Genomic DNA, 13,123 nt, shown 5'->3' with positions numbered 1-13,123 from the left:
ATCTCTCCAGTATCGTCCACTCCCCCATGGTGGCTTTCCGCCCGTCTTTCTCGCTCGCGCCCCTGCTGCCTCGCGCCGCCGTGCCGACAGCCTTTCGCTGGGGTCACCGCCTCTGACCCGGGACCGTCTCCGTTAGCAACGACCCCTCGCCCGCCCCTGGTGCCAGCGTTCGGGTGTGTGCAGATGAGTTCTGCAGTAGGAGTGCTGGAGTCGGACCACCTCTCACTCACTCACACTCACACACCTTGATTTCTTCTCTATCTCGGTTCCTCCTGTTCTCGCATTGTGCCCCTCTTACACACACACACACACACACAGCAGCACTGCACCTATCAGACCTCCATACACACACACAGCAGCAGCAGCACTGCACCTATCAGACCTCCATACACACACACACACACACACAGTCACTGCAGCGTCCCTGTCTTCATTAGCGGCACTGAGCTGAGACGATGCAGCACTCTGGATTCCATGTCTCACACACACACACACACTCACACACACACTCACACACACAGGCAAGGATGTGATGGAAGCCGCTACGTCCGCATGGAAGATCCAAGCTCTCTCCTCTTCTCCTTCTCCTCGCTCTTTTTCTTCTTCACTTCTTCCTCTCCTCCTCTCCTGAGTGTGAGTGTGTGAGTGTGTGTGGGGGGGGGACTGATGCTGACACCTTCGTCGTCCTCTTCCTCTCAGCTCCTCCTTTCTCTTTCATCTGCCTGCACGCCGTCTCTCTCTCTCTCTCTCTCTCTCTCTCTCTCTCTCTCTCTCTCTTTCTGCTGTCACACTCTGCAAGCATGGCTCTCTTACAGACCACCTCCTTCTCTCTCTCTCTCTCTCTCTCTCTCTCTATCTCTCTCTATACGTCTCTCTCGGTAGGAATCATTGATGCTGCAGCTGCAATTGTGCTTTATGCATTAATCTCTCTCTCTCTCTCTCTCTCTCTCTCTCTCTCTCTCTCTCACTCTCTCACACACACACACACACACACACACATTCTGTCTCTTTCTCTAGCACACACACAGTAATAAAAAACACCTTATCATTGATCATGGTTTGTCACTCACAGGTCTCATTTATCCCTTCTCTCAGCTTTGCACATCTCTCTCTCTCTCTCTCTCTTCCCCCCTCTATTCCTTTCCAGATCATGAAAACCTAACACAGCTCCTGTAAAGGTTTTGCATGTTTTAGCTTGTTTTTTTAACACTACTTGTTCAGTTCATCTGTGTACAAAACCGCTGATATCAGAGCGAGTGACAGAGCAACCCAGGAAACATTCAGGAGCGGCTTTTAGCATGTTTACCCTAACGCTAGTCTGTATATTAGCATGTTTACTATAACGCTAGTCTGTATATTAGCATGTTTACTGTAATGCTAGTCTGTATATTAGCATGTTCACTATAACGCTAGTCTGCATATTAGCATGTTTACTATAATGCTAGTCTGTTTACTATAACACTAGTCTGTATATTAGCATGTTTACTATAATGCTAGTCTGTATATTAGAATGTTTACTATAATGCTAGTCTGTTTACTATAACACTAGTCTGTATATTAGCATGTTTACTATAATGCTAGTCTGTTTACTATAACACTAGTCTGTATATTAGCATGTTTACTATAATGCTAGTCTGTATATTAGAATGTTTACTATAATGCTAGTCTGTTTACTATAACGCTAGTCTGCATATTAGCATGTTTACTATAATGCTAGTCTGTTTACTATAACACTAGTCTGTATATTAGCATGTTTACTATAACACTAGTCTGTATATTAGCATGTTTACTATAATGCTAGTCTGTTTACTATAACGCTAGTCTGCATATTAGTATGTTTACTATAACGCTAGTCTGTATATTAGCATGTTTACTGTAACGCTAGTCTGTATATTAGCATGTTTACTATAATGCTAGTCTGTTTACTATAACACTAGTCTGTATATTAGCATGTTTACTATAATGCTAGTCTGTATATTAGAATGTTTACTATAATGCTAGTCTGTTTACTATAACGCTAGTCTGCATATTAGTATGTTTACTATAATGCTAGTCTGTTTACTATAACGCTAGTCTGTATATTAGCATGTTTACTGTAATGCTAGTCTATTATAATGCTAATCTGTATAACAGCATGTTTACTATAACACTAGTCTGTATACTAGCATGTTTACTATAATGCTAGTCAGTTTACTATAACGCTAGTATGTATATTAGCATGTTTACTATAATGCTAGTCTGTTTACTATAACGCTAGTCTGTATATTAGCATGTTTACTGTAATGCTAGTCTGTTTACTGTAATGCTAGTCTGTATGTTAGTCTGTTTACTATAATGCTAGTCTGTAATCTATAATGCTAGCCTGCATATTAGCATGTCTCTTATAGTGCTAGCCTGTATATTAGTTAAAGCTTGTCTATTTTAATGCTTGTATGTTACTATAATGCTAGTCTGTATATTAGCATGTTTATTATGATGATAGTATGTATATTATAATTATAGTCTCTATATTAGCATGTTTATTATAATGCTAGTGTGTTTATTATAATGTTAGTCAATATATTAGCATGCTTATTATAATGCTAGTCTGTTTACTATAATGCTAGTCTGTATATTAGCATATTTACTATAATGCTAGTCTGTATATTAGCATATTTACTATAATGCTGATCTGTATATTATAATGCTAGTCTGTATATTAGCATGTTTACTATAATGCAAGTCTGTATATTATAATGCTAGTCTATATATTAGCATGTTTATTATAATGCTAGTCTGTATATTATAATGCTAGTCTATATATTAACATGTTTACTATAATGCTAGTTTGTATATTATAATGCTAGTCTATATATTAGCATGTATATTATAATGCTAGTCTATATATTAGCATGTATATTATAATGCTAGTCTATATATTAACATGTTTATTGAGATGCTAGTTTGTGTGTTTTCATGTGTACTGTAATATTAGATTGTATATTAGTCTGTTTACTATAATGCTAGTCTGTATATTAGCATATTTACTATAATGCTAGTCTGTATATTAGCATATTTACTATAATGCTGGTCTGTATATTATAATGCTAGTCTGTATATTAGCATGTTTACTATAATGCAAGTCTGTATATTATAATGCTAGTCTATATATTAACATGTTTACTATAATGCTAGTTTGTATATTATAATGCTAGTCTATATATTAGCATGTTTACTATAATGCTAGTCTGTATATTATAATGCTAGTCTATATATTAACATGTTTACTATAATGCTAGTTTGTATATTATAATGCTAGTCTATATATTAGCATGTATATTATAATGCTAGTCTATATATTAGCATGTATATTATAATGCTAGTCTATATATTAACATGTTTATTGAGATGCTAGTTTGTGTGTTTTCATGTGTACTGTAATATTAGATTGTATATTAGTCTGTTTACTATAATGCTAGTCTGTATATTAGCATGTTTACTATAATGCTAGTCTGTATATTAGCATGTTTACTATAATGCTAGCCTGTGTATTAGCATGTTTTAGTTCTGTTCTTTGTGTATTTTTATGTTCACTGTATATTCTCAGTTCATATGTTACTCTGTACTTTTATGCTACTCTTTATAACTTGGAGGATTGTGTTGGTTTCACTTTGATTGTTGTGCCTGAAGGGATGTCTGTCCTCTGCGTCTTACCTGCTCCCTCTGTCACATGACACAGCAGACAGAGAGAGAGAGACAGAGAGAGAGAGAGAGAGAGAGACAGACAGACAGACAGACAGACAGACAGAAAACATGGCATTTGAATAAACAGCCATCAGCAGCCACTCACTCTAATGTACTCAAGCAGAATCAACCCAGAGTGAGTGTGTGTGTGTGTGTGTGTGTGAGAGAGAGACCACATGTTGTGGGTCAGGGTCGTGTTGCCTTGGCATTTCAATATAATGCTAATACTGTGTATAATTTAATTACATTAGTGCTGTAGAGAACAGCCGAGAACACACACACACACACCATGTTGATTCTGTGTGAGTGCAGTGGAGTGAGTGGCACTGCTGAGAAACAGTTAATCACACAGCAGCAATGTCATTAGCACGGGGCATTGTGGGTAAGGACGTGCTGACTTTGGCCGTGTCAGGTGTTTCTGTGCTGCTTAATGTGAAGTCCTGCTTAATGTGCACATGATGATCACACACACACACACATTATGGGTTGACTAGAAGAAAGAAATGATGGGCAGTGAGGCTTCAGTGCTTTGCGACAAACCTACTGACCTAGAACAGCACACACACACACATGCACACACCAATAGAAAGGACCAAAGGAGGTCAGACTAATTATATTAATGTAGCAGGAGTTAAAAATAAACCCAGTGCTGTTTTATTTGACAGTTTTCAGTATTTTTCTCGCTGGTTTCGCGTCATAAGTCCGTCCCATCTGTCAACCAATCACACGTGATTGTTAATGTGTGTATGTAGAAGAGGATAGTGGATGTGTGTTTTGCGCTTTGTGTGTTTTGCTGCCCTGGATGGATGGTTTCATGGGTCTTTTCATGAGACCCAATTGGGAATGTTGTCTGTGTTTACAGAAGTCTGAACTCTAGCTTTAGCTAGCTAGATTAATGATTCTCACTAGCAGAATCAGTATTAGCTTTATTAGCCACAGATGAAGCTTAAATCCTGCTATGATGTTTTACCTTATTCCTAATTAGGGTAATGGGGGTCTGCTGGAGCCTATCGCAGCACACACTGGGCAACAGGTAGGGGTATACCCTGGGCAGGTCGTCAGTCCATCACAGACAGACAACCACACACAGGCAATTTAGAATTACCAATCAACCTAACATACATGGCTTTTGGACTGTGTAAGGAAACCGGAGTAAGTAGACATGGGGAGAACATGCAAACTCCACACAGGCCCCTGCCTGTTCGAACCCGGGATTCGAACCCAGTCTAAAGAAATGAGTTTCCATGATTCACGGACATCCGGAAGTCCGTTCCTAGTTGAAGCAGAGCACATGCACTGTTAAAAAAAGAGATGGAATTGTCTGGATCGGTGTCAGGAGCTGCATTTGCATCTGACCCAGAAGCCCAAGTCCGTATACTTAGCGCAGGGGGGTTTCTGGTTGGCGTTATATATAGGCGCCGGTTTTCTCTGCTGGGATCTCAGACTGGGTCAGAGGTAGGAATGGAGTGGGCAGGGATGTGAGACGAGAAAACGGCGGGTTTGAATTTAGCACAAGAGCTTGTGGTTTTATTAGAAACATAAAGTTTTGCACACGGATACCGTCTCCTCACGCACACCAAACATACCTTAAACACTTAACCACTTTAAGTCCTAGTTTACTTCATTATTCATTATTAAAGCACAATATTCAGTGGCTAATGTTAATAATTCAGTAACTCTATTGAAGCTAATAGGAATGATATATATTTATAAACAGGGGCTAGAGAATAGACTGTGGTTCTGGGCTAGAAAAAACGAGTCACTTTACCTACAAAAAGGAGCAAAAACACCAAAGTTGCATGTCCCATTTCCAGCTTTACTTTACCTGAGCTGGTGACCTGAGCTGGTGCTGCCCCAGGACTCTGATTCTGCCAAAGAACTTTTGACAAGTTGGATCCCAAGAAGGTCACTAGAAGAAGTAGCAGCCCTTATTTGTCACATATACATTAATATACAGTGAAATTCTTTCTTCGCATATCCAATCCTTGGGGTTTGGGGTCAGAGCACAGGGTCAGCCATGATGCAGTGCCCCTGGACCAGGAAGGGGTTGGGGGGCCTTGCTCAAGGGCCCAACAGTGGCAACCTGGTGAGGAAGGGGCTGGGGATTGATCCCTGATTTTTGCATACCCCATCCTTCGGGGTTGGGGTCAGAGTGCAGGATCAGCCATGATGCAGCACCCCTTGAGCAGAAGGGGTTGGGGGCCTTGTCTTAGTACACAAACCAACCCCACAAACCTCTGGAGATTGAGAGCACCAAAACATGAGATCATTCAACACAAAACAAGTCACTTTTTGTCTAAGTAAGTTGTCCATAAGGTACAACATTTTTTCCAGCGGTAGTTTGATCGACACCATGGTTCACGTTAAAAAGTTTCATCGATACAGGATATAGAACAGCTAAAGGATCTTCATGATAGATGCTGAGATTTAACATACAACCTGCAGTCCTGTGATTCCCAGCCTTCACCACAAAGCATCCAACTACCTCAGCTAGTGTGTGTTGATTCTTTTAGTGCGAATAATTCCGTGATGGAGGAATTCAGTAGTCGGGCAAGTTGAGGAGGTTCAGTGGTGAAGGTTTTGGTTCACAGTTTTGTTCAAAATGACTCTGTGTCTAAATACCAGAATTGCCAGGGATGAGTTTGTTATAATAGAATTTCATTTAAAACTATTAAAATACAGAAATGACTCTGATGTCCTGGGTTTGTATACTGGGTTTGAACAGGCAGGGGCCTTTGTGTGTGGAGTTTGCATGTTCTCCCCATGCCTGCATGGGTTTACTGGGTACTCCGGTTTCCTCCCACAGTCCAAAAACGTGCATTAGGTTGATTGGTAATTCTAAATTGCCCATAGGAGTGAGTGTGTGTGTGTGTGTGGTTGTCTGTCTATATGTGTGGCCCTGTGATGGACTGGTGACCTGTCCAGGTGTACCCCTGCCTTTCACCCAATGTGTGCTGGGATAGACTCAAGCAGATCCCCGTGACCCTGATTAGGAATAAAGCAGGTATAGGAAATGGATAGATAGATGGATGGATGAAATGACTCTGGTGTTCATGAGCTTTGCCTTGTTTGCACAAATGAACACTTCTGGACTCACAGATATAGAAGAAAATTTAGATTGGTTTACTTTTGAGTCTGGTTCCTCTCAAGGTTTCTTCAGGGAGTTGTTCCTCAACCTCAGCACCGTCACCTCTGGCATGAAGATTGGGGATAAATGTATTTACTTAAAATTTCTATCTGTAATTGAAACACATCCTGTAAAGCTGCTTTACAAATAAAATTGAATTGAATCCCAGAAATAAACCAGCTGTTTAATTTACTTTTTGTTGAACTACATATTTTACCAGGATTTCCCTGGATTTCTGAATGAAATGTTAGCAATTTGTGTAAAGACCGAAACTCAACCTTTCTTTATCTTTTTCATCGGTATAACATCTAAATAAAGAAAAATGCTAATCAGGCTTGCTGGAAATCTTCTACATATTTGTTTTGTGATAAAGCTACCAATGAGGAAGCAACAGAGTCAACTGGCCTTGATCTCTTTTTTTGCCGTTTTATTCACCATTATAAATCTCTTTCGACGTTTTACAAGAGTCTGTAATAAATCATACGGTTTTCTCTCTCAGCCTGGCGTCTGCTATCAAGCAAGTCAGCAAGAAATAAACAGGGAACAAAAAGAGAGAAATCAGAACTGAGTGGTTGTTTACCCTGCTGAAGTGCTTCCTCCAGCGCAACTTATTTTATTCAGCAGTTTATTAGTTTTAAAATTTACATACGGTATGTAAATGAGGATGTTACGGGAACCTATGAGGAAGAAGTCATGGGGAAGCTGCTTCCACTGTAGGCTATCTACAAAAATGTTATCAGTAAGATGAATCTTAAACATCAATCCCATCCCTGTGAAGATGGTTTGTATGTTAAGAGGTCTGATGGTTTGTAAATGTGCTTTGTTCTGAGGTGATATATTTCTGGAAGGTTCTGAAACCATCCGAGTTTCTCATAATCAATGAAATACTATTAAAAAATTGTTTGTCAGAAGCACTCAAAATTGAGACTCTGGATTTAGGACAGAACCAAAGGTGGCTCCAGCCAACTTAGATATTTTATATAAGTAATAAAAGGACACAATTTGCATTACAGTGTTTTGATGCTCTGTTTATAGGGGCATTGTCATGCTGGAACAGGTTTGGACCTGTTAAGTGGAATCTCAAATCTACAGCATACTAAGTCATTCAGCATACATACAATACACACCTTTAGGGCTTGGCTCGTAAAAAAAAAAAAAGAGCTACTTTTTAGTCTCTCTTTCTTGGTGTCTATCCAATAAACACAGACAAGCAACCAAACCCAATGCCAATGGCATCTATCTATCCATCATCGCACCGATTTTTGTTTGTTGAACATTCTGTTTCAAAACCATGGGTTCCACCTTGGCAGGCATAATCAGCTCCACTTCCCAGATTCTGGGATGGTTGGGTTGTGGCTGTGGGGATTAGTGTTCGTTCACATTAGTGAGATCAGACTCTGATGTTGGGATGTTGAGGAGACTCCAGTTCCAGTTGATCCTAAAAAGGTGTTCAGTGGGGATGAGTAAGAGTCAGGGCTCTGTGTAGGAGACTCCAGTTCCAGTTCATCCCAAAGGTGTTCAGTGGGGATGAGTCAAAATATGTTCAGTGGGGATGAGTCAGAGTAAGGGCTCTATGCAAGAGAATCCAGTTTCAGTTCGTCCCAAAGAGGTGATCAGTGGGGATGAGTCAGAGTCAGAGCTCTGTGCATAAGATTTCAGTTCCAGTTTATCCCAAAAAGGTGTTCAGTGAGGATGAGTCAGAGTCAGAGCTCTGTGTAGGAGACTCCACTTAAAGTTCATTCCAAAGGTATTCAGTAGGATGAATCAGAGTCAGGGCTTTGTGTAGGAGATTCCAGTTCCAGTTCATCCCAAAGAGGTGTTCAGTGGGGATGAGTCAGAGTCAGGGCTCTGTGTGAGACCCTCAAGTTCTTCCACTGCAACCTTAACCTCCATGTCAACACCATGTCTTCATGGAGCTGCTTTGTTTTGTGCACAGATACTTTGTTATGCTTGAACAATGAAAAAAAATAGTTTGGTGAAGAACCAAACATTCAGAAGTGTGCTCAGATGTCCACAAACCTTTGGCTGTATACAATGTCTTGAGTAACCTACGTCAAATAGAGACCTCTCTATTCATAAAACAATGGCTCATGGCCGTTCGCCACGCAATTAAAACATAAATCACGCATCACAACACACAGCACACAGATTTATCAGCATGACCCCGGGCATTGACTCTGGCGGTCTCTCAAATACCATCGCAGCAAAGATGTCAGCTGACGATCAAGTGATAAAACACGCCAGGAATCTGAAAGTGAAGAGGAGCATGTGATCTCCAGGCACAGAGAACCCTCAGAGAATGCGGATACAGCGATATTACATAAACTACACCTTGTTTCAATAAAATTGTTTTAAAAATAGAATTCAGTGAAGCGATTTGGAACCGATCCAGCCCTAAAATAAGGAGTAGGTCTGTAGATTTGCCAAAGTTTCAATCCTGGCAATGGAATTATATAATGCATGAATATTTTAGTGTTTTACAGATCATTTTATGTACATTTACCTATATATATATATATATATAAATATATATATATATATATATATATATAATATTTATATACATATATATTGTGAGCATTTTGTCATATTACATAGCAGGAGGAAATGGAGGTCATGCATTCCAAAAACAAAAAACAAACGACCAAAACAAAGCATGGAGGAAATTCTTGTGAGCTGTGTATAAAAAGCAGTTGCTACTTAACACAGATTCATTAACTGATGAACTTTCAAGTGGAGCATGATGTATCTCAAAGGACTGATGATCTCCCAGTTTTTGGTGGTGCTAGTGGTGAGGTGCAGCTCGACGTTCGTGTGTGAGCCGTGCTCTTCGACTGGATGTCCAGAGCTGAAATGTTTGGGTGGAAAAGTGTTGGGTGCGTGCGGCTGCTGCTACGTGTGCGCCAAACAACTAGGCGAAAAGTGCGGGGGTCTGTACGGATTAATTGGGATCTGCGACCAGGGACTCCGTTGTCTCCTCCCGCCTCAAGAGGTCAATGTGACAGTTACAATCATTTATCACGTCGGAGTTTGTCAAGGTGTGTATACAGAAATATTAAGAATGAAAATAAATATATATCCCTCATTTTGAACAAAAGATGGCTTTAAAGCCTACATAAGGAAATAGCATATATTATATTTACTAGCAAGAGTTATATATATATATATATATATATATATATATATATATATATATATATATATATATATATATATATATATATATATATATATATATATATATATATATATATACTTTATAAGCACTTTCTGGAACTCAGTACAGTCTACCCAGAGCAGGATTTCTATCATGTAGAGCCAGAATATAATCCAGGGTTTGTACCGACTCCCAAATATGTATCACGAGCTGGTGTTAAAGTGTTTGGGTCATTAACAAATGTCCCAATCATTACAGCACAAACCACAGCAAGACCGCAAGCACCAACACCACCAGGTCCAGGTGAGGCTTCATTTTTTATTATTATTATTTTCAATATTGTCCTTATTTAGTAAGAGCTGTGTAACCTATGAAGACAAACCTGACCACAGCCAAGTTTGGCGTCTCGTTTTGTGGTCAATTTCATTCTTTTGGGGCCGTATTTAGAGTTGAGTTACGGACTCACAATGGGGATTTAATACAGACATACAGTAACTCTTTGGATGAGAGTTTGGATGAAACAGAGGCGTATTTAAGTGTATTATTACTCCAAAAAATGTGTTTATGCTGTAAGAACATGCAATGGGGTCTATATTAAATATGACCCTAATCTATTTAAATCTTATTTTAGCATGAAAGACATTGGAGACTGGATTTAATCAGAGATGTTGAGAACTTCTTCATCTGCAAATTTTCTTTACAGTAGAGCGCGTGAATATGAACCCGAACATCCGTTTATTAATCAACAAACCAAAACAATGGATTAAATTTAGTCTCTTGTGGCTTCATTACATTGTTTGCACGCAGCATTAAGCAAACAGGAGGATACGCTGGATCGAGTGTTATTTTACAAGTTGCGAAATAATGAGTGCAGAAGACAGTGTTCAACGAAACCACATTTGCAGCAGTGAGCGTGATCGTTCATGTGAGAAAAAGACTAATGAGTGATTTCATCGATTGAATGCTTGCCATATTTTCATTTATGTATCATTGTTCGGGTTTAGCCGGCTAAAAAAGCAGACTCTGAATACAAGAAACTTTCCCTGTGTAAAATATCCACCGTAATTTTTTCAACAACTATTCAGCATTTAATGGTACTCCTTCTCATTGTGGAATCTTTTAGTTTAAATATGTATGAAATTAATAATTCTATTGATTAATATTACAGCAGAAACTACAATTAGGTGAGGCTTTATGATGAAGTTCAGTCTGTCATCAACTTTCACAAGAAGTCATTATTAAGCAACAAAGTTTTAACATTACAGCACGAATTGGGCTTCATTTAAATGTGCCTAGAATGTTCTAGAATTTCATGACCAACCCTTTTTGTTTTCTGCACAGGAGGTGTTGACATCACACCAGGACAATACACTTCAGCTGTACAAGGTAAGGTTTTTATCTCATTAGCAAACACACCGGGGAAATCATAACGCTCATAATGTCTTAAAATTTTTGTCCATCGAAAGCTGAACTGTGGATTTGTACGAATTAGAGATCATCAGCACTTACATCATACACGGTAATAATCCCAGACTTGTCCCGGGTTCAGAAGGGATCTTCAGGGAAATAAATCTTTCAATTTTGTTTTATTTGACACAGACACAATCGTACACAGCACTACAAGTAGCCAGATTTTTTTACATTCTCTGTGTTTTAAACGGAAAATAAAAAGTGTGTGTGTGTGTGTGTGTGTGTGCTATTTTACCTTTGAACAGCTTCTTCTGGCCTTGTCAACGTAACCATAAATCCAGTCCCTAATAATAATGAATAAAATAATAATAAAAAATTAAATATAAATAAATGATTCTGTCGATTAATATTACAGCAGGAAGGCTTTATGATTACGTTCGGTCTGTCATAAACTTCCACAAGAAGTCATTATTAAACAGCAAAGTTTTAACTCGTTGAAATGTGTCTAGAAGGTGCTGGAATTTCATGACGAACCCTGTTTCTGTTTTTGTTTTCTGCACAGGAGGTGTTGACATCACACCAGGACAATACACTTCAGCTGTACAAGGTAAGGTTTTATGTCATTAGCAAACACACCGGGGAAATCATAACGCTCAGAATGTCTTAAAATTTTTGTCCATCGAAAGCTGAACTGTGGATTTGTATGAATTAGAGATCATCAGCACTTACATCATACACGGTAATAATCCCAGACTTGTCCCGGGTTCAGAAGAGATCTTCAGGGAAATAAATCTTTCAATTTTCTTTTATTTGTCACAGACACAATCGTACAAAGCACTACAAGTAGCCAGATTTTTTTACATTCTGTGTTTTAAACGGAAAATAAAAAGTGTGTGTGTGTGTGTGTGTGCTATTTTGCCTTTGAACAGCTTCTTCTGGCCTTGTCAACGTAACCATAAATCCAGTCCCTAATAATAATGAATAAAATAATAATAAAAAATTAAATATAAATAAATGATTCTGTCTAAATGATTACGTTCGGTCTGTCATAAACTTCCACAAGCAGTCATTATTAAACAGCGAAGTTTTAACTTGTTGAAATGTGTCTAGAAGGTGCTGGAATTTCATGACGAACCCTGTTTCTGTTTTCGTTTTTTCCGCACAGGAGGTGTTGACATCACACCAGGACAATACACTTCAACTGTACAAGGTAAGGTTTTATGTCATTAGCAAACACATGGGGGAAATAAATGATAACGCTTACAGTGTGTTAAAAGAGATCTGAATTTTTGTCCCCAAAGAGATATTCGGGGAAATAAATCTTTCAGTTTTATTTATCATAGTACTACAAGTGTCTGGATTTTTTTTTTTTTACACTCTCTGTGTTTTAAACAGAGAATAAAAATTGTGTTTGTGTGTGTGTGTGTGTTATTTTGTGTTTGAACAGATTCTTCTGACTTCATCAACGTAACCACTCATCCAGTCCCTAAGCTGGAAAATGGTGTTTCTTCTTCCCTCCGAATCAAAGAAGTCCAAATTTTGTGCCTCATCATGTCTCTCATTTGCCTGTATTGTAATTTCAGTAACGTAATCAAGTGATTTTAAACAGGTGATGGTGTGTGTGTGTGTGTGTGTTTAACCTCTCCTAGTACATACTGCTGATTGCCACTAGGCATAACTCTGTAAATTCTGTAAATTATAAAGTT

At 38.8% G+C, this 13,123-nt stretch overlaps 1 protein-coding gene and 1 long non-coding RNA gene across 3 annotated transcripts in view; one reads left to right on the top strand and one right to left on the bottom strand.

Moving 5' to 3' along the window:
- The window catches only part of gjd1a (gap junction protein delta 1a), a 12,595-nt gene extending 11,795 nt beyond the window's left edge, over positions 1-800 (bottom strand). Inside the window, exon 1 of the mRNA XM_058383593.1 lies at positions 1-800. This exon is cut by the window's left edge and continues 43 nt beyond it. Coding sequence (XP_058239576.1) covers positions 1-28 — 28 coding nt within the window. The 5' untranslated portion in view covers positions 29-800.
- A 10,552-nt stretch (positions 801-11,352) lies between these two features.
- LOC131347957 (uncharacterized) lies at positions 11,353-13,080 on the top strand. Of its 2 annotated transcripts, XR_009203865.1 has the most exons (4): positions 11,422-11,526; positions 11,980-12,024; positions 12,583-12,627; positions 12,865-13,080. It is a non-coding gene; the product is annotated as an uncharacterized LOC131347957 (long non-coding RNA). The 2 variants fall into 2 exon arrangements; XR_009203866.1 differs by lacking the exons at positions 11,422-11,526; positions 11,980-12,024 and adding an exon at positions 11,353-11,393.
- Positions 13,081-13,123: the final 43 nt, after the last annotated feature.

This window comes from Hemibagrus wyckioides, linkage group LG28 (genome assembly GCF_019097595.1).
Source record: "Hemibagrus wyckioides isolate EC202008001 linkage group LG28, SWU_Hwy_1.0, whole genome shotgun sequence".
Lineage (NCBI taxonomy): Eukaryota > Metazoa > Chordata > Actinopteri > Siluriformes > Bagridae > Hemibagrus > Hemibagrus wyckioides.
This window is presented reverse-complemented; position numbering and strand designations above follow the sequence as displayed.